Raw genomic sequence first — 22147 nt, forward strand, 5'->3', positions numbered from 1 at the left:
TTTTGCCATTTTATTTTGTCTCTTTATGCGACTCCAGGAAAGTTTTGAATGTCTCCACAGTCACTTGCATGGCTTGTCGCTGCTGCTAGCTCCTTTCAGAACTAGCTGAAACTGAATATTTGACTGTAGCGCACAACGTACAGTTGAAGTGATATAATAAATTAACTTTAATGTGACTTCAGTGATGTGTTATTGTATGTTCAACACCATATTTTAGTGCTGGTAAATAGTTTTTGTTTTGAATGCCACTGACCAACTACTTACCTTGTGTTGTGGTCAAGTGTTTCCAACACAGGTCTTGCTTCATGGACGTCATTTACCGATTTGATCATGTGCTGCGTTTTTAATAGTCATGTGAAATTAAATCCCCGGGGAGGTATGCACTGTCTCAATGCTTTTCTAGTTCCGTGTCAAGGCTTTTAGCTAGGAGGGCGTCCGGGCATCTGCAAAACATGAAAAAAAATGGACGCCCGATTCTCAGCTGTAGCTTGGCCACCAGATTACGCTGGTGTAGCCAAGCTACGGTCAAGAATCGGGCGTCCATTTTTTCCATGTCTTGCAGATGCCCGGACACCTCCTAACTAAAAGCCTGTTCCGTGTTGCTAAGCTAGCCCTTTTACACTATTGTGTTCTGCCTTTGGATTTTTTTTTTTTTTTTTTTTTTTTTTTTACAAAAAGTGTTCACCTTGGAACACAACCCTCAAATTTAGACTAGGCAAAACGGCTTGGTTGCTTGCTAGCCAGTCGACAGACATGTCATGACTCCTAAGCCAAGGGTGAACCAAGAGCAGATAACCAAGAGCGAGAGTTCTGTTAGCAGACCATTTATTACAATAAACAAAATAAGACAGAAATCTAAACTGAAGGCGACGACACCAGAAGCGGAGCGTGGAGAACAAACACGAACGGAGGGGATAAACCTGAAACAGAAAGCAGGCGTAAGAAATACAAGCCTGAAAACGGGGACAACTAAGAAACACTCGGATATAACTGTCACGAGGCTAATACATAACTAAAGACGCTCGGTAGAGGTGAAAACAAACACTCTAACCGAGGAAATAGCACACTGGCTGAACAAAAGTAGCGAGTAACACAAACACTCAAGGAAGCTAACACGGAGCTAAAAACAGGGAGCAAGCGATAGGAGAGCTAGATAGAGTGAGAAGAGAGACAAAGGTGACAGAACAAGGAGACGAACACAGAGCGATAAACAGGGTCACAAGCAACCGGAGCAATCGAGAGAGAACATACCATGAGAACAAAAGACTATCATCTGGCAGCACATGCAGGTTCTCCAGGTGTATAAATCTCAGCAGAGGCAATCAGTGGAATGAGAACCAGCTGCGCTGCCATGAAGCTGGAGGGGGTGAGAAAGCAACAGGAAAACATGAACCGGAACACAGGAAGTGACACAGTAAAGGCACGAACCATGACACAACATCCTATAAGCTGCATGTTTTTGCTTTAGCACCAACAATTGTCTGCAAATACAAAGTCAGTACTACCACAAAGCCGAAGCAGCCATATATGTAACGCTGTAACGCTGTTCACAACTCATTACTTGTCATCTGTGGTCATTAAACGAATTGTGATTAGGTTTTCTCCACAAGAGGAAAAAGTGGGTTGAGTAAACACTCTGGCTCAGTGGGAAGCACAGGCAACTTGGCTGAGGAGATAATTAGTGAATGGAGAAGAGTTTTGCTGGTGGCATGGGCTCTAGCTAATGGTTGGTATTATGGAGAGTTGCTGCAGGGCACGACACAAATAGAAGTCTGGGCTGTGCTTAGAAGGGCAAGTGGCTGGGTAAAACTGTGGGGATTAGTAGTGGGAGAAGTGGCTGATACTGTTGCCCACAGAGATGATACGGAACTCGTAAGTGGTGATCGTCCTGTATCGTGACACAAGGTCCAATTTAGATTCAGGGGATATTGCCATGCTATCGTGGTGTTGCATTCATGGAGTGGTTCTGTGGTGCTGTTGAAGCGTGAACACCTGAAGAAAAAACGTGAGTGGAGCCCAGAAGTAGGATAAGTGTTCTGCAGGTTGTTGCAGTGAGAATAAGTGTGTTGTGCTCCAAAGTAAATGGGTGTCCCACACACGGAACTGACAGTCGCTGAGAGTTGTACGCGAGAAGCCAAGTGCTGGGTTTGAATGTGACCTTGGCAGGTGTGAATGAGCATTTATTTCAACCTGACTCACCTGTCTGATCTTTGCAGAGGACCAGCTGCCTTCAGGGTTCCCCACCATCGACATGGGTCCCCAGCTGAAAGTGGTGGAGCGTTCCAGGACCGCCACCATGCTATGTGCAGCGAGCGGAAATCCCGATCCAGAAATTACTTGGTTTAAAGATTTCCTCCCCGTCAACACGTCCACTAACAATGGGCGAATCAAGCAACTGCGCTCAGGTAACAAATGACTTGATCCTGTTTTTATTTGCTCCACAAGCCTTCTTTCATTTAAGGGATTCCCCCCATTGCTTTTATCCCCCTTTAACATCCAGTCCTTTCCCTGCAGCACTTTCTGTATTTATATACCTACAAAGCTGTTTTCGTTATTGGCTCCCTTTTATACTGCTGTTCCAAACTGTTACTGGCTGTATCTTTTAGCTTGCTGTCGCATTGTCTTGACTGAATGGTTTACAGTCGCACTAATTCCCCCCATGTTTTTTTTCAAAGTGAATGGTCTTTGCTTTTGTCCAAACTCACAGAGGTCTTCCTGAGCAATTCACCATCATAATGGGCTCAAAAATAGCTAAGAATCCCCGATGTGTTCACTAGAGTCGTATAAACATAGGCGCTGGTTTTTGATACTTACCGTAAGAAGTAGATTCCCCAACGCTTTGTGAGGATTCAAATCGATCATAACTGCCCAAATATATCCCTCTGGTTACCATCAAGTCGACTGCATTGTTTCTATCGATTATTGCTTTGCCTTGCTTCTGATTCTGATGCACTGTTCAAGACAACCAGTAACTTAATATTTCCATCAATGGTCGTCCTTCCAAGTCCAAAACTGTGGCTTTGCATCGATAACTACCAAACATAAGTGCCACATATAAGTCACCTGTTTCATCCTCTAGCAGAAGTTCAAGCGCTAATTTTCCTGAAATTTAACGTTTGTCTTGGGGGTTTTTTTTGGACTCATGTTCGCAGAATGCAACAAAAAACGACCAACCTGTTAGTACACGCTGCGGACCTACCACAATGTAGGAGTGATAACTTCAGTGTGCATCTGGCAGTACTTATTCCCGGGTCGGCGCTTGTGTTTATATGCCTTGAATTTAGAACTTCAGGAAAAGGACACTTGAGTGATGGTGGATTGTTTCGAAGGAATTACCTTCACTGCTGTGATGTAGCAACCGAACAACATTTGAAAATGACTTGCGTGGTGGTGAAAGTTCTTTTTTCATGATGTGACTCATTCGGAGCTAATTCATCTCCCAATCGAAAGTCCCAAACCACCTCACCATGTTTTCACTTGCAGCCACAGTAGTGTGAAAAATCCCGACACGTAGATACTCCCCTTCCCTGTTTGCAGTCCTCCTCCCCTGGAAACTCTGGAGCTAAACCCTTTTCCGTGATTGGACTCCCACCCCTCTTGCTTCTTCACGGTTAAACCCTTCCTTGCTTTAATTCCTCTTTCATTTATTAAGTGAGCGAGCGCAAACCCCCGCCCCCCTCCCCGAGTGTAACCACAGCTAAAATTAAAGAGGTCTTTTATTATTGTTAAAAAAAAACATTGTTAGCCTCTTCGCTGTTTAAATTGAATAACATGTTTGTATGGTTCAAGAAGTCAATATTAGGCTGAAGTGCGTGTCTTGGTTGTTCTGCAACTCCTGTGTCGAATCAATGGTCTCATTGTAATGCCATGTCTATGCTGTTTCTTTTCTCTTTTTAACCACAGAGTCCTTTGGTAAGTGCTTCTGTTTTGAGGCCCACACCCTCACTGTTCACTATATACCTTCCACTAATGCTGCTACTTTTGCTGCTGCTGCTCACCTCTCCAGTGACAAGGCGTTATTAAAACGCATGGCATGTGTTTTACTAACTACCACACAGAGACGATACATGCAGCCCGAGCACAGTTAAAGCACAGGCACATAGGCGCTCAGACACACCAGCAAAGCCTGAGACATGTCACTGTGGACGTAGCTCTCCTCACTCTCACCTGCGCACCGCAGCTTTCCCACACCTGAGTAATAACAATAACTTCCCCTTGCACTCACCAATTTACTTTTCCACTTCTCCGCTTATCTAATTATTCTTTCCCTCACTCACTCTGTCATTCACTCACCCACTTACTATCTCTACTCTGCTGTATAGAGTTGCCAGTCAATAAGTCATCAACTCTAGATGGCTGTTAGGTAGACCTCTAGTGGAGCCAGCGCAGGGAAATCAATGACTTCTGTATTTCAGATTTCTTGATAGAGACTGCACTGTGGTATAGGAATATGCCTAACCTTGTTATGCACTGAAGCAACACTTCTTTTTTTCTGCTGTTTTCCGTGTCAGGGAATAATCCAATCTTTAGCGCTAAAACATTGCTTTCAGTTGTTTTATACATGAGCGATACCGTCCTATTTAAGTCTGGTTTACTCAATGGAAGTGCACAATTTGAAATGAACATGTTTGGTTTTGATTTGCTTAAAGGTATATTAATATCTTATTAATCATGTAAAACTAATAAAAATATGCCAAAGTACTATTAAATTGCTATGAAAGTATGCAAAGACAGACAGATTTTTTGATGAGAAAAAAATAAATAAATACATTTTTGTCCCTGAGCAGTGGGCAGATAAACAAAGAACCCTGAAATAAACCTAATGAATGACTTTTATTGCCGTTCCACACTATAAAATGATCCAATATAAAAGCAATAACAGCTGTCTTATCTGATATTGTCATCCCAAATGGAACTCTTTTATTTTCTCTTTCTCTCAAATAGAGTTAGGGAACGATATCAGTGCTGACATTTTTTTTTTAATTTAAATAATAATAATTTCCATGTTTCATCAAATGAAATCTGTCGGCTTCTTTAAGGATTTCCACTTGTCAGATTATCAGCTTGAAACCCCACCCCCCGTCCCGCCAAAAAAAAAATCTATCGCTGCATGAAATAGATTTTTTGAAAGCATTAGATGTCCTTAAAAAGTGGGAGACCAGCTGTCCAAGCCTTCCACCGCAGACGCCGCCGATATCAAATTCTGGTTTGAGGATAATTCAGCGCTTTCGTGGGACGGTCACTAACATCAATATCAAGGAAACAATAATCTAATCGTAGCCATGTTTTGTCGGTGAAGGTCTGGTGAGGCTACTAGAGAAAGATGCAGAACTATATTCCACATTACCAGCACTGCAGCTCCCAGATCCTCAATCTAATGCGCACGAGGAGCAGACCTTGTATGGCCCCTCGTAGAAACTAGAGAAGTGCAGCCACAGATCAAAAACATTCCTGCTCCAAGTCAATAAAGCCCAATCAATAACCCATCTTGTTGGAGCTCTGTCACTTTGGCTATCTAACATTTCTCTTCTCAGGCCTATTCTGTCCTCTTTTTCCAACTCTCCCTCTTTCCTACTGTCTAATTTTTTTGTTACGTTTTTCTTGCAAACTCAACTCTTCTCTGATCAAGTCCCTCTAGTACCCTTTTCCAATTACAATCCCTTCCTCCTCTGTTTTCCCCTCTGGTGGCACTAACAGTTTCTTCTTCTTCTTCTTCTCTAATCTCGTGCATTCATTGCCCACTCAGGTGGCACGCCCATACGAGGTAAGACTGCTGGAGGATCGACGTGACACAGTGGCTCGATTCCATTTTTACTCCATGGTTCCTACTAGTCTGAGAGATCTAAGGCACGGCTGAGGATGGGTTATCACTATGGCTGTTGTCCAAAACAGTCCGACCCGTTCAATACTTTCAAGATAGCTGTCTTCCAAGCCAGACATTTTAAAGACCTAATTCCAGTTTATCTGGAGGCAGTCAAGTTGAGGGCACTTCTCCGTCAAGCCAAGCCAAACTGTCAAGTTCAAAGTGGCTGGGATTTAGAAGATCACCTCTCAGACAAGGGTGGAATGTCCCGTCCTGGTCAGTTAGCTTCAGGTCCTCTTCCTGAGGTAGGTAAGGATGGTGCCAAACAATCAAACAGTGCACCGTAGAATGTAAGGAGCTGAGCCAAAACCCAAAGCTCTCGTTGTAGTGGTCAAGCGAACCCATGTTACGGCTGAGATCACAAATGCATGCAGCCGAAGGAGGGTGTCCTCAGAGACGGGGTGATAGGATCAGTCATCAGGGAGTGCCGTAGAGAAGAACTGCTGCCCTTCATCACTGAAAGATGCCACTTCATCTTCCTCATTCATCTAGTCAGGCTGCCTCCTGGACACGGTGGAGTGTTGGTTAGGACCCACCATGATGAGGCCCCATGGGGCAGGACATGCTTGAGAGATTGTGTCACTCAAAGTGCTTTGACTTGACACATACAGGGGAAGAAGCTGGGGCCCGATCAAGAACTGGGCGTCAGAAGCATTTATGAGTTCTCTTCTCTGCACCTCTGTGACAAAGAACATTCTGAGCCGCAAGGCTAAGCTCTGTTTTTTTTTTTGTTTTTTTTTTTCAATCACTTTTTATCCCGACCCTCACCTTTGTTCGTCATCTCCGAATCATGGCTGGGAAAACAGGATCAACAATACAAGCAGTCCAAATTGATTGAGTTTAGAAGAGTGGCAGGAGGTCCGTCGCTGCCGCAGCTTCAGAAGGAGGTCGTTCTCCTTCTCCAGGTCGCATGAGGACGCGTGTGATGAACCGAATATAGCAGATATTTTACCCACTTGTTCTGGATAGAATCCAGCGGAGCTATTTAGTGTTGATCCTGAGCGTGGATGTAGGCAAGGGGAACAAGCCAGCCATGTTCCAATTTCTCCACCCACTGAGCCACGGATCAGTGTTGACAGAAGGAAAACTCGTGCTGCAGGTGAACGTTTCAAAGCTCCTGGCAATACATAAGAGGTCAAACTCGGCCATAATGGTAACACTCACCCAGCTGCCTCAGATCCGCAGTAGGACAGGAGGGGGATTTGGAATTGAACACCCAACTAATACAAAAGATTGATGACCACTTAACCTCCTCTCATCCTAAATCACGTTACATTCATTCATCTTGACCATCTCTGACTTTTTAAACTCGCCACAGTGTGATTCTGTTTCCATCGTTTTTTAACCTGTCGAGCTTTTCCATTGAATTCCGTCGCATGTTTTGATTTTTGCTTCATTTGATTTGACCAAGCTCACACGCGTCTATTCCTGCTGTTCTTACTTTGTGACTTTAACAAGTTTGGCAGGGGGGGGGGCCGACTCATGACTCCGCCTCTTCTTCTTTTTCTTGTCTCTATCTGAGAACGTCCCCTTTGGTTTTCCCCTCCTTGCTGCTCGGCCTACAAGCCCAGATGGCTGTGGCAGAGATGCAGCCAGGCAGCAGTGTGTTCACAGTCACACGCACAGTTGTGCATATACAACACACGTCCTCATGACTTTTTGCCATTACGTTCTCTTTTCTCTCTCATTAATGATAAAAAGCCCCAAACAACCACTTTTTGATAAAGTTTTTATGGGCGCTTTTTTGCCTTTTGTCACCATCTTTTAGGACATCTGGTTGACCTTTTTTTTTTTTGACAATTTTTCTATTTTCAGGGAGCGAGAAAGTGTCCGTCCCCTCCAAAGGCTTTGCGTATGTGGTTCCTATATCCATATATTTTTGATCTGCTGACCATTAAGTCGGTCATTGATTGCTTTTGCCTTCTGATTGGATGTGGATTTAATGACGTCACACTCCTGATCCCAATGGTGGATCCGTTAAAGTGTGTGAATATTTTCTCACTGCAATCTTTTTCTCACTTTTTTTCTTCACTCCAAAAGACGAATCTTGATCTGCTCCCCGATGATAACCACATCTTAATTTTCAGCGCGTGGTTTTCCAAGTGCTGCGACTGGATTTGTCAACATTTTGGCTGCTTGGTTTATTCCTTTCTCTCTTGCATGAAGAGCATTTTCGGAAAAAAAAAGCTTCTTGTTTTTTTCTTTCATTTCTTAGTCAGGAAGCTGACCTTTATTTTTGGAAGCCTTTGCGCAGACAAATACTTGTTAACATTGACAAATGAATCATTTTATGGAACCCGAATCATAACGTGTGTTTTAAAATCATTTGTTGAAATATTGTGTCTTCACTCTTTCCCTGTGACTCTCTTTCCTCTCTGTCTTTCTCTTTGTTTTTCCTCTTAATCCTCCCTTCACTCATCCAGGTGCCCTCCAGATAGAGATGAGCGAAGAGTCTGACCAGGGTAAATATGAGTGTGTTGCCACCAACAGTGATGGGACGCGATACTCCACGCCGGCTAACCTTTATGTTCGAGGTGAGACCTGGAAACGCTGTGAAATCTCTTGACTGACTCACAAATCTATTAAGATGTGCACATTGTGTCCGTGAATGTTTCAACTGTTGTTGTGCCCATAGAACCATTGATGGACGTGCTACGTATGAATTGTCATAAACTTCACAATCGTAACGTCATATATGGCATATTTTCCAAACAATTGCAAGTTCGAAATAACTATAACATTTTCATTTTTTATTAAATGTATATATATATCTACATAATTCTTTGTCTAGCTTAAAGCCCAAACAGAAGTAAAAAACATAAAGGACATATAAGGCTGATTCGTAGGCTAAAGTCTAAACCTGTACATGAAAATGAAGGGAGGAGAAGACAGATAAGTCAAAAGTCACAGCCCTAGTGTGGGAAAATTTTAGTTTCCAATGAGCCAGGTGAGACCAACAAGAGTTCTCATGGGTGACAATGAAGCAGTTTTAGTGAGTGCAAGGTTTGTGGACAGAAACTACCAATGTATGTATGTAACAATGTTAAAAGTGATAGTATATTGGAATCAGGGTGTGTTTTTCTTATTATTGACTGTTAAATTACCATTAAATCAGTGGTTACTTTAGTCCGCAAATATTGTTGACAATAATATGATTTATCTGCAATAATTTGGGTGAAAATGAATGGACCAGCAAAATCTGTCGTCGTGACAGGGCAAATATGCATTTGTTCATGAGACATTTCTATTGACAAAAGCACGCGCTTTAGGTCGAGGAGGTTTACAATCTGGTTGGCTGCACCACCAACCTTTATTTTTATTATTTTTATTTGTCCATCCACAAAGAGGTTCTGACTTCTATAACAAAGGTTTTGCATCACCAAAGTTATTTTTATTGATTTAAAAAAGAGAGAAAGATGGGAATGTTGACATCCAGGAAGTGCTAGAGTGTTGCCCAAACACGAAGCAGCACAAGCTAATATTGCAAGCAGAGAAAATCACATTCACTGATGAATTGTTTTTTGTTGTCAATGTAAGCGTGATGAAATGTGCCACGCACACACACGAGGCAAGTGCATTCTGTACTTACACCGGGTGGAGTGGTTTATTATGCTGGCTGAATGAACTCGTGTCTCGCCACATTGGCCACTGCAAACCATGAAATGCGTGATCTCTGATTTACATCGGGGTGTTGCTAATGCTATGCTCCAGTTTCAGACTGTAGGTCAAACTCAAACAGGCACCTTAGCAAAGTGACTTACTTGAGTAACACAAAACTGGTTTGTAGTGCCAAGCTTTGTGAATTAGGGTCACCAGCTCAACAGATTCTGCACAGCGTTCTATACTGAACTCTTTGGTTCCCACTTGCTTCCTCAAAACTCCAGGAGCAATTCAGAAAAAAATGTGCCTTTCACATTCTCTGGTTGACACTGCCTGCAAGCCACGGATAATACAACTCATGGCAGGTGCTGCAGGGCATGTGAAATTGATCAAGGTCTGCTTCAGCGCCCCAGGCTGGATTTTTGAGATGCTCGCATTGAAGCAAAGTCTGTCCGCCACTAATTACTGTGGCGGTTTAAATATCTACCTGTATCAAATTGAATTGAATGAATGGTTGTTGAACCTTGATGGTCCATTTAGACAGCAACCTCCCGAGTGACTGAGTGGTTAGTTAGTTAGCAAGTTAGTGTGAAAATGGGAGGTGAAAAACAAGACCTCAGATGAAAATGAAAGTCATTCACCACCTTCTGAGAAAGTAAGCTGATTTGGAATTGGCACTGACCTCAGCCCAAGCTGGTTGTCAAAGCGATGGTCCCAAAATTTTCATCTTGAAAGCAGGATAAATGTGTGTAGCTAGTTACTATAGTACCCTCTGTAACTAAAGATTTTTTTTTTAAAGATGAATTCAGATTGTGGCTACGATGGTATGCCATCTTATAGTCGGTGGGGAGTAAAGAAATGCAGAACACCATTTAGTTGAGTTATTTTACCATTTTATTTGTAGTATTTGTTTCTGAAAACGAATGTGGCATAAATGGTCCAGAAAAATGTTCATGAATCTGTGTTCCACGAAACCTTACTTGGTGTCATCAACGTCATCAGCAAGTTTCAGACATTCTTGGCATTTTTGGGAAGAAATAAGAGCTGCGTTCAACCCCAGGCTGAAGGGAGAGCTCGAGCTATTAGTCCCACTGTCTTCCCTTCATAACCTTTCAACCCATGGGAAAAACCAAATTACTGTCGGGTGGAACTTGTACGTCTCCTCCAGATTTGACAGGCATGTCAGCTCCTCAGGCACTGCTTCTCTCCTTTCTCTCCATCTCTCTGTCTCAGACACACCACATGCTAGCACACAATCTGGCCAGTTTTTTTGAAAAACATTTTTTTCATTCCGAGAGCCAGTCTCTCTGCTGTTTGCTCTCTCACCAAAAAAAAAGGGCCATAAACAAAAAGCGTGTTTTTTTTAGAGTGCTCCAGGGAATGTGGAGGAATAGCACACCCAACCAGATGAACAAACACTCACAACGACGCCATAAAGATAAAATAAATGCGCACGTATTTATGGGCAGAGGGACGCTCTTACACAGTGATGTGCATCAAGCGCTCCTAGGCACAGTAAATTTTTGCAGTTCAGCTCAGTGGGTGTCTGACAGGAAGTCTTCGGAGACCATCAGCTGCGGAGTCGGCCTTTAACAGAAAGGCTATCACTGTGCCGGGCGTGTGTGTGTGATGTGTTTCCGCTTTACTTCACTCTCTCTCCTCACTTTCCCGTCTTCCTTCGGCTAACTTGTTTTCTCTGATGTTTACCCCTCTTTGCTCTGCTCCTCCTCCCGTCGCGCACTGTCCCACGTCCCTCTGCAGAGCTACGAGAAGGTTGGTACTGGAACAAGTGTGTCTCATTGGAGTCTTCTTTTAAGGATTCATTTGTTTTCCCACCTCATCCGTTTGTTGTCGTGCGTCTTTTGTGCCTTGCTGGGGTTTTAAACCTGCCTCTTGTCTTTGACTCCTCCGAGGCTCGCTACTGCAAGACTTTTGTATTTTGTTCCCTTTTTTTTTATCATCGTGTAAGTTTGAGTGTTTGCTGTGAGCTTTTTGTTTATTGTTTTTCATGAAATATTCATTTTCAAAAACACTCAATGAATAAACCATTCGTGTCATACGCACTGTTCTGTTGATGTTTCCGTCTTAAACGCCATCCAGATACGATACAGTTCCCTTATTTATTCATGAAAGATTCTACATTAATATCGCTTCTCATGAAAACTTTGCAGTTTTCAAGTAACTCAGACCAGATGGCTAAACATGTTGAGCCGGTTAAGCCTCAGTTTATCAAGTGGCAGGGAAGAGGAAGAGACCCAGACTTCTCCTCTGCCCCAGCTCTTCTGGGGGAAATACAGAGGCAGACCGCAGAGAAATTAATTTCTCCGGTCTGTCCTGAAGCTTCTCCGGGGCTTCCTCTCAGTTGGACGTGCTCCGAACCTCACCAGGGAGGTAACCCAGGAGCATCCTGGCCTCCTGCCCAAGCTACCTCAACTGGCTTCTCTCTAGGGGAGGGAGCATGGTTTCTAGTCTCTGCCTCTTGTCAGATGACTCTCGTACCATAAATCATGACCAGATCACCAATCGCACCTGTCCTAATCCATGCCTTAGTGGAGTCGAAAACCTCAGTCAGATTCTCAGCATTAACCATTAACAAAGGCGCATGTGAAATGAAAATGTGTGACATCACTGTCAGTGATGTTAATGTGTTGATCTATTTCCCCCAGTGCGTCGCGTTCCACCTCGCTTCTCCATCCCGCCAGCTGACAGTGAGATCATGCCAGGGGGGAACGTCAACATCACATGTGTGGCGGTGGGCTCCCCCATGCCCTATGTCAAGTGGATGCTGGGAGCGGAAGACCTCACGCCAGAGGATGACATGCCAATCGGTCGCAACGTATTAGAGCTGACCGACATACGCCAGTCCAACAATTACACTTGCGTTGCCATGTCGACACTTGGTGTGATCGAAGCTGTCGCACAGATTATTGTGAAAGGTGAGCGTGTTTGCATGAAGTGCAGTGGGTAGTGGGTGAATCGTCAAGACTTCACAGCGAAATACATGACAGAAGTTTAGTTTAGGTCGTAACAACATGAACTCATCTTGATCGTGTGAAATATCTCATCGAGTATTGTCGCGGTGGACAATACTCAACATCTCAATTGAATTAACCAAGTGTAGAGCATCTGTGAAACATATTATTTACGTTTATTTAAATGTATCAGTTCGTAATGCAAGAGCTTTTATGACAAAACAAGTATCCTTAAAAAAACACTCCAACATCTGTGAGACTAATAACAAAGATTTTGAGAGAAAAATGACTCAATATTATGAGAATATGTGAAGATAATAACAAAAAAGAAATCATAGAGAAATATACTGGTTTTGATAACTTAAGTTAAACATTCTCTGGGAGGAAAAACAAGGGAAAATATGTTGATTTTGGTAGGGCAAAATGTGTAATTTTAAAAATAAAGGTGAAGTTCATTTTAGAAACGAGACAAGGGGAGAACATGTGTAACTTGCATTAAATTTTATTTATTTATTTGGAAAATATTGTATTATCTTTTTTTTATTTCATTTTTTACATTGTGTGGATTGTACATGAGCCATATAGCTGTGTACATGGATTTGTGTTCCTAGTGTCAAGCTACCAAGAGCCAAGAATTCGACTAAATATTTTCCGATCTGTCTTCAGACGTGGTCGACAAAAACCACCAACTCCGTCTAAATTGTCCATGAGAAGTGAGCACAGTGAGAGTTTATCGCCGTGGTAGTCATTCAGAAACGGTCTAACTCTCTGGAAAAGCCATCAGCATTAAGAAGAGAGCAGCTATTGAAAGAACCGAAGCAACTATGCAGCTAGATTTTCCATTGCACAGAACTGAACCCACATGTCCTTCTTAGCTCTGCCAAGGGCTCCGGGAATGCCAGTGGTGACTGAAAGAACTGCGACCAGCATCACACTCACGTGGGACTCCGGCAACCCCGAGCCAGTCTCCTACTATATCATACAGGTGAGCCGTTCAGAGTCGGTTTAAACCGTAGCAGTGTTTGATCAGCAAAGAATGTCTTCACTATCCGTACACTGACTTGCTCTGGGATTATTTCCAGCATCGCGCCAAGGGCTCCGAGGACCCGTACAAGGAGATAGACGGAATTGCCACGACGCGTTACAGCGTGGGCGGCCTCAGTCCTTATTCTCATTATGACTTCCGGGTGGCTGCCGTGAACACAATCGGTCAAGGCCCATCCAGCGAGGTGGTGGAGGCTCGCACTGCGGAGCAGGCTCCTTCTTCTCCTCCCCGACAGGTTTGAGACGCTCAGTGACAGTGTGAAGTTTGCAGCTGGGATTTCACAATCTAAATGGCTCTGTAGGTCCGAGGTCGAATGCTGAGCACCACAACAGCGATAATCCACTGGGATGAACCGGAGGAGCCCAATGGTCAAGTAGTTGGATACAGAGTCTACTACACATCGGACAACATGCTGCCAGTCAATCAGGTGAAGATGTGTTTTTTTTCTTTGTATTTAAAGTTGATGTTACTGAGTGGCGTTGTCCAGGATTTCACTGTCCACTGATGTGTTTAGTGGGAGAAGCAGATGGTGCGCAGCGCCAACTTCATCACCATTCAGAGTCTGACGCCCAACAAGACGTATTACATCCGAGTGTTGGCCTTCACCTCAGTGGGGGACGGACCTTTGTCCCAAGATCTGCAGATTATTGCCAAAACCGGAGGTGAGAGTCAAAAGGTGATGTCAAGAGCCACGGCCATGGATTAACATTTGCTTCCCTTTTGCTAACAGTCCCGTCCCAGCCTTCAGAGTTCAAAGGGGAGGCCAAATCTGAAACGAGCATCCTGCTGTCCTGGGTAGCGCCACCACAGGGGGGGCCAGACAACCAGATCACTGGATATGAACTGGTGTACAGGAAGGTGGATGAGACTGAGGAGGTGAGGCACATCAACCACAGACTGAAGCTTTGGATTTTTCTGAACGGAGAAGTCAGAAGATGTGACATGTCGATCAGTTTCACTTTCGAATCACTGCTCTTTAATAATTCCGGAGACTTCAGTGTTACTGTAGATCATGTCCTTTGTTAGACAAAATCAAAAACCACTAGTGAGACAGACCGAGCCGAGATGAAGACCACGGCCGAAAAAAAATATAGAAGCAGTTACACCATGACTTTCTTTAGCTGCGTATTGGAGTTGAAATAAAGTTGAAATAACTGACTATATTATTTAAACAGCAAGAACATCTACAGAGAGACAGTGCGTGTCTGTCGCAGGAGCTCATGTTAATCAACTGCGCGTGTGTGCTGTTAAGGTCTGATGCGACCACTGCGAACTTACAAAACCTTAGACAATTGAGAAGTATGTAGCCGCTTTAAAATATACTTGTTGTTGACTGTGACGTACCTTGCAATGCTAATGCTACTTCTGTCATTTAAATTTTTTTTTTTTTAAGCTTGATGTGTGTTTAACGTTGAGCTGAGATCATTCAACCATTCAACTTCAACCATGTTCCACCCCTGACAGAAGAAGGTGACCTTTGAGCCCTCCACGTCCTACCTGCTGAAGGACCTCAAGCCGTTCTCCACCTACACCTTCCAGCTCGCCGCCAAAAGCAAACACGGAGTTGGCGCTTATACCAACGAGGTCACCATCGACACGCCTCAGACATGTAAGCCCATTTGCGTTGACTAGTGCGTGAGTGTTGGTGAGTGTGTGCGGAGGCGTGTTCCATTTGTGGCAATGCAAGAAAGTATTCCTACCTTCCACAGTCTCTTGGCTTGAATTGAGAGTTGATGCCTTTCCTGCATTGTTACAATGAACCGTGTAAACTTACCTCAGATTTGATATTTCAACAAAAACAGTGGCAAGGTTAGCATGTAGGAGACATCAATTTGTTGAAGGCTGGCAGCCAAGTTGACAATCAATCTGAGGTCAGTGTAGTGCAGTTGTAAAGTGGCAAAGGATTCTAGATAGAAGTGAGGTCCCGTCCATCAATCAAACCACAAGTAAGTTTGGCAGGTATGTTTGTGTTTTTGTCACCGTGTGTTTTAAATCACTCAGTCTTTGTCATCAATCAAGCATTTTCTGTCAAACAGGGAGTGACACCAGCCATCTTTGTTTCAAGTCTAGCTGGTCATTTTTTCTCAAGAGCTTTCGTTCGTAGTGTTTTGTTTTCATTTTATGTTTCTTTGTCTTTTGTTTTCTGTCTGTCATCTGCTCAATTCCATCCCCATACATTCATGATCCGACCTCACCCACGTCACCACCCACCAAATAACTTGCACACATAACCAAATAACATTTTCCCCAAACAATTCCTACTGTACGCTCTCAAAACTGGCCACTCAGTTCCTTCAGCGCCTCCACAGGACATCACATGCACCAGCCCCAGTTCTACCAGCGTCCTGGTAAGTTGGGCACCACCACCTCTGGAGTTTCAGAACGGCGTCATTTCCGGATACGCCATTCAGTATTCCACCACCGAGGGCAATAGAACTATGAAAAGAATCACTGGGATTCCTCCGGAAAGCTCTCCCTATCTATTGGAAGGCTTGGAGAAATGGACTGAGTATGGCATTACGGTACAAGCCCAGACAGAAGCCGGAGACGGACCCGAAAGTTTACAGCTTCTTATCCGCACGGAGGAAGATGGTATGTTCCTAAACAAATCCCTCTCTTAGGATGTCCGCTCCACTAACAAAGGCTGTCACTAACACGCTACTAATGAGCTCACAGAACCTCGATGCTGCTGATTTTTGATCTGCGAGGATGATGAATCGACCGCGAAATCCTCAAATGTGCCCCTGCTGATCCACCCCTGCTTTTCATTCCCCAAGGAAGCCTTTTTTTTTCTTTTTTTTTTTTTTACCCGGACAGCCACTTTTATCACTTTTTCCCACATTTTCTCCTTTTGTCTTAACACACTTACTTCTGTGGAAAACCTTTTGGACAAGCTGTTCCCCAGTCTTCCCCCCTTTTGAATCTTGCAACACCGAGGGTGCAGAGGAGGCTGAATGTTCCCAGGCGAAAATGCATATATGGTCTGTGGGGGTGACATATTTGGAACTGGGTTCATTGTCAACCCAACCAAATATGGATACAAGAGAACCAAACATACGGAATTATTCATGAAAACAGCCCTCAATTGAATCAGTTTATGACAACTTTCACGATTCAGAAATTGATATGGCTACATGTGTTTCACTATAATGAATCAAACTCACGTTGTCAGGGTGGAAGCTTAGCGCAGTCCAAGCTGCTAGCAACATTTCAGTTGACTTGTCAAAACTATAGCCACATTATCTGACAACCCGAAAACATTGTCATCTGAAAAATGACGTCACCGAACGCATATTTATTTGAGTGATTCAATTTTTATAATTTTTTTTAGGAAGTCAGTTAGTCTTAGTTCTGTCTCGATAAAAGAAAAATCTTGATAAAACATGAGCACCTCCAACATTAATCATCTGTTTGGTGTTGCTACATTTCCTAAACCATATTTGTAGTAATAGGTTCAGAACTTTTCAAGTCATGATGGTAACAGACAAACAAACAAACAAACAAAAAGACAGATAAATATCAGCCATTTGAAGTCCACAAAAGGCATTGAGCAATCGCCTTTATGTTTTTTTTTCATACATATATGTATTAATTTTCATAATCATAAAGGACAAACAAAGACAAAGAAAAAAAACAACCACCCAACCCACCCTCAATAGCGACTTACTCTCAGTGTACAAACTCCAGTCACATAAAGTCACGATCACAGCAGAGAAAAAAAAGATTTCTCTTGTAGAAACTGCATAAAAGGCGTCCAGATATCATAGAAGTCATGCACTTTCCCTTTTGATATATAGGTCAGTTTTTCGAGAGCCAGATTGCTGGACATTTCCCTGATCCGTTGACCAACTGTAGGAGCTGAAACATTTTTCCAATTCAATGCAAACAGAAAATTATCAGTTTTTTGTTATGTGCATTAATAGAAAGATTTATAGGAAACTTGCGCGGATCCAAAGGAATTTTTATGTTTGTTATTTTTGAGATCAAGTCCATTCTATCCCTCCAGAATCTTTGTAATTCTTCACACTCCCACGTAGAGTGGAACAAGGTCCCCTTCTCCTTGTTACATTTAACTCTGGTATATTGGGATTAAAATGGTGCAATTTTAATATAAAATCGCCTCTATGTTTACGAGATTTATATTCCTTTTAAGCTCCTCTTTTGATACTTCAAGTTCAGTACTGATTTCTAAACATTGTCAATGGAAATTCTATCCAGTTGGATTCCAGTTGTCTCCTCAGTTTCGTGCCTGCCACATGCTTCTTAAAGGGCATTGGATTTTAAAATCGAACCGCAGCGCTTTCTGTGATACTGAACAGTAATTATGGTTTTTGAATGTTCCACTTTAGCTAGCTCTGACAGTGGAATCGAAAAGCATTCCCAAGCCAGGGAGGAGATGTCATCCTGACATCTGGTCTGCCTGAGGTCTGTCAGCTGGGAAAGCTATCAACGGAGGTGATCGGATGTCATCCTTGAGACACAAAATATGTATTAGGCTTCTGACTCTATGTGATCGGATTTCCTTGACATTATAGAATAAAATAGAGAGTCAACTCTATGACTGTCAAGTACCCGTGAAAGTTGTTGAATTCCAATGAGTAAAATTTGCATCCAAATATTTCAGCCTTCTTTGCGTCCACAGTGTTTTTCCTATCTTCCAAACAATGTGCTGATTTTTCCTTTTATTTTGGACAATATTTGCCATCCATTTTCAGTCAGCTATTTTTTGTATGCATTTGGTGTTTAATATTCTTTACATCCACATCCAGTTTTTAAGGTGAAGAATGTGGTGTTGTCCAGCATGCTAGAGAGGAAGAGCAGTTCCTGGCAGCAGGAGAGCAGTTTTTCCTGATAACAGTTTCCTCTCCGACTGCCTGCCCCTGTTTATCTGCTTCGGGCACCAAATCCTTTTCTATCTGTCATTATTATCTTCCTCTACATTCGCTTCTTATCTGTCACTGCTTTTTTACTACATGTTTTTTCTTAAAGCACTCATTTTTTTTTTTTTTTACTATTTTGACTTTTTATACCTGACATCACAGAAGTGTAACACTTTTTGGCAAATATTTTTGAGTAATTTTTTCGTGGTTATTCAAGATACTTTGAGATTTTTCACAATGAGAGGAGGAGCGTGAGAGTCTTGAATGCTCATCACCTGTAAAACCTGACCTTATCCCAAAATGCATTTTTAGTTCCAAGTGGCCCCCCGCGGGGAGTGGAGGTGGAGCCTGTCAATGCCTCTGCCATTAGAGTGAAATGGCGGGCACCGCTGCTGGAACTTCAGCACGGCCAGATCCGAGGCTTCCAAGTTCACTATGTGAGGATGAACTACGGCGAGCCACAAGGTCAGCCGCTCACAAAGGACATACTCATCGAAGACTCGCAGGTAACTACCGGCCGCAACCGCCTACAAAATATGTTGATACATAGTTGATCCTGAGATGCACAAGTTGAATCGTGTGACATATAATTCACATTACCATGCATCAATATATTTTGATAATTTGTTGTAACATTTGACACCTAGTTAAAATGAATTGATAAATCATTTCATATGTAAAACATGTGAATCATTTTAAATCTGCTCTCCATCTTGTATGAATTCACAGTTGCCAAATTTTAATATCAACTTTCTCTCTTTTATTGCCACTGCTCCATTCCTTAGTGGGGATACGATGAGTCAAGCGAATATGTGAGTATTCACTTTTTTTTTTTTGCTTTTAAATGAATAAAAATCACAGAAAATGAAAATCAACAGGTCACTGACAGCAATGCTTTCTATAGCCATGCAGCAAAAATGAATTTCCGCACTTTCAAAACTGACGTTTTAATTTTTACTTCATGAAAAAATCCTCAATAGCAGCATTTTTATTGGCCGCGGGATAATAGTTCATGCATATTTGTGCAGATAGAGATAGCTTCCTCTTAAAAAAAATCAGTTCTAGCTGCCACACTTGTCAAGAAATGTGATGGTTCTTATGTGTGAGCTTGGAGATGTCCACGCTCCCCAATTATGCAGCTTTCAGCATGTGTGGTTGCTCTCAGACGAAAGGGAAAATTCACTGTAGGCTAAATATGACTCATGGCTCATAGCTCTCAAGTGGTGAATGTGATGGACATCTTCAAACTCGCCCCAACACATAACAGCCATCACATTCCCTGACACACTCCTTCAAAAACATTCTAAAAAAAAAAAAAAAAATCATGGTCGCCATCTTTGTTGTGCTGCAAGAGCAGGGTTTTTTAAAGGAATGGTCTCTAACTTTACCTCCCCTCCTGGTGCAATATCAAGTGGTTAATAAATCCACTGTTCTGTGCTTTTGCTTCATATGAAATTTTGTGTTGCCTGGCAGGAGGTCATCCTCCCCGACCTGAAGGCGGACACTTCCTACTCTGTGTCTGTGGGCGCGTACACTGCCAAGGGGGATGGTGCCCGCAGCAAACCTGTGACTGTATGCACCGCTCTTCCATGTGAGTGTCAACAAGTGTCTCTTTGGAGTTTTGTAATTACTGTCATTAGGGGTAAAAACGGTCGTTGTAGGATGACGTGTTCTAGTTTTGTGTTCAGAGAGGACAGTAATTACAGCAGTACCGGTGTCACCAGTGTCAAGGGGTTATGTCTAGAAAGCATAGATGTATTAAAATAAAGTACAAAGAGATTCATTTTTGGAGAAACATCTGGTGCTCTGTGAGAGTCTTTGTTGTTTACATGTTGAGCTTCATGGAGCAAACAGGTAAAATGAGCCTTTGTGCATCTTTATGGAGCAATTTTTACCTGACCTTCTTTTTGTTTATAAATGTGACTCATTTTTTAAGCAAGTCTGTGTCGACACATTTTATTTTAAGATACCAAAAACACTGTGAAATGAACCACTGTCTTCAGCATAAAAGACAAAAATGTATGTGACAGAAATAGGGAAAAAGGAAAGAGGGGGAAAAAAGGTCTTTCCACCTGAAATGTTGTTAATGCAAATTTAAAAAATCTTTTATTGGGCACCATTGTTTTTAAAATCTGCTTCAAATAAATTCAATTAAAAGCACAGTTTTAGTCTCACAAAGATCTTGGTACATTTATTGGAGTACATTTCTTTAACTGAAGCCACAGACACACAATGTCCACTTTAAATGACACAAATGGCTTCGGATCTGTGTCATTGATTCAGCTGAGTTGGGGGTGGTGAGCTGTTCCACATGAGGGCTGTGTGGATGCAGGTTTACTTTCCCTCCAAACAAACAACTCCAGACTGACACTCAGCTGATCATAGTCATCAAACAGATGATCGGTTAAACTGAGTGCTCCTCATTGGTTGGAACAAAAATCTGCACTGACTCCTGCTCCTCTGTGGAACCATTTGCCACCCTAGGTTTAGGACATTTTCCTTGCTCACAGCAGAGTCACACGGTCTGTATAGAGCTGAGTAGCCTGAAGACTAGGGACCCTTATGTAGATCATTGCAGGACATTAACTGAATACTCTGGTTTATGTTTCTGACCAAGGACTAATTCATCATCTTCTGTTGCTGTTTGCTGCGGATTGCTTGCTGCTTTGCTTGAGGTTACAGATAATGGGCAACGCAATTATACCGCAGTGTTGTTTTCTCTGTTTTTCTAGTGCCTGAGAGGCCAAAATTGCTAGTAAGCGCCACAGATTCTGGCACCGCTCTCCTTCAGTGGTACCCGCCACCCAACCCACCCACTCCACTTCAAGGTTACCGCCTCACCTTCGGCCGCGTCGACGTTCTTCCCTTCACAGTGGTGGAGTTCCCCACCAAGGAGAACCGCTACACGGCCCAAGACATCCATAAAGGGGCTAATTACGTTTTCCGACTTTCTGCCAGAAACAAAATGGGCTACGGCGAAGAGGCGGTGAAGGAAATAAGCACTCCAGAAGACACCCCGAGTGGCTACCCAGAGAACATTATCTCAGAAGGAAGTTCTGCCAATTCCATTCAGTTAGCGTGGAAGTCTGTCCCACTCATTGAGCAAAACGGGAAAATCCTGAAGTACTCAGTGCTCTTCAAGGATATAAACAGTCGAGGAAACGCCTCAGAAGTTGTGGTGCCCACGCCAGAGTCCAGCGTGTTACTGGATGGTCTAAGTGCCGATACAGTGTATGATGTCAGGGTGTGTGCGTTCACTGCTGTTGGTCCTGGGCCCTACAGCCCTGGTGTCCAGATAAGGACCCAGCGGCTGGACCAAGGTAGGACTCACGCTCACATATTAACACTCCATCCTCCTTTTTCAGAGGGAAACCACATGCATCTCTCTGCAAAGCACTTCTCACTCACACAGGCACATCTGGTTTCAACATCCTAAGTGTCTTTTTTCCCGTTGTCTTGTCACTGTAGTCTCATACCAAACATCCTTTTCTGAAACCAAGGTAAGAGTCATAGGAATATCTTTGACCAGTCACACAAAGACTTTCTAACCACAGTAGGTAGCTTGGGGCTGGTTCTGTAGACTGGTGCAGAGGTAAGACCGGTTCTGTGGCTCTGACACGTGGAATCATTGGGTCGTCTTCTCTGCTGTCATTTTTCTATCTCAGTATTTGCCACCAACTTCCGTGTGAAAGCAGCTATGAAGAATTCCATTCTGCTGTCCTGGGAGATACGAGACAAGAACCCCACCCAGCCCTTCACGGTAGGTCACTGTTTCGCTACGTTGGAG

At 43.0% G+C, this 22147-nt stretch overlaps 1 protein-coding gene across 29 annotated transcripts in view; it reads left to right on the plus strand.

Annotated features, from left to right (window-relative positions):
* LOC128753618 (receptor-type tyrosine-protein phosphatase delta-like) overlaps positions 1-22147 on the plus strand; it is a 196526-nt gene that overhangs the window by 142884 nt on the left and 31495 nt on the right. For 4 of the 29 annotated variants that reach the window (XM_053855409.1, XM_053855408.1, XM_053855416.1 and 1 more), the window contains 18 exons: positions 2217-2405; positions 3904-3912; positions 5747-5764; positions 8287-8397; positions 11225-11236; positions 12130-12399; positions 13311-13420; positions 13518-13715; positions 13782-13907; positions 13995-14142; positions 14211-14356; positions 14945-15089; positions 15770-16072; positions 18673-18866; positions 19146-19172; positions 19834-19951; positions 21093-21680; positions 22026-22120. In XM_053855409.1, the coding sequence (XP_053711384.1) occupies positions 2217-2405; positions 3904-3912; positions 5747-5764; positions 8287-8397; positions 11225-11236; positions 12130-12399; positions 13311-13420; positions 13518-13715; positions 13782-13907; positions 13995-14142; positions 14211-14356; positions 14945-15089; positions 15770-16072; positions 18673-18866; positions 19146-19172; positions 19834-19951; positions 21093-21680; positions 22026-22120 (2807 nt within the window). The remainder of the gene's footprint in view (positions 1-2216; positions 2406-3903; positions 3913-5746; positions 5765-8286; positions 8398-11224; positions 11237-12129; positions 12400-13310; positions 13421-13517; positions 13716-13781; positions 13908-13994; positions 14143-14210; positions 14357-14944; positions 15090-15769; positions 16073-18672; positions 18867-19145; positions 19173-19833; positions 19952-21092; positions 21681-22025; positions 22121-22147) is intronic. The other 25 variants (XM_053855415.1, XM_053855433.1, XM_053855419.1 and 22 more) reach the window with 17 other exon arrangements.

Source organism: Synchiropus splendidus, chromosome 2 (genome assembly GCF_027744825.2).
Source record: "Synchiropus splendidus isolate RoL2022-P1 chromosome 2, RoL_Sspl_1.0, whole genome shotgun sequence".
NCBI lineage: Eukaryota > Metazoa > Chordata > Actinopteri > Syngnathiformes > Callionymidae > Synchiropus > Synchiropus splendidus.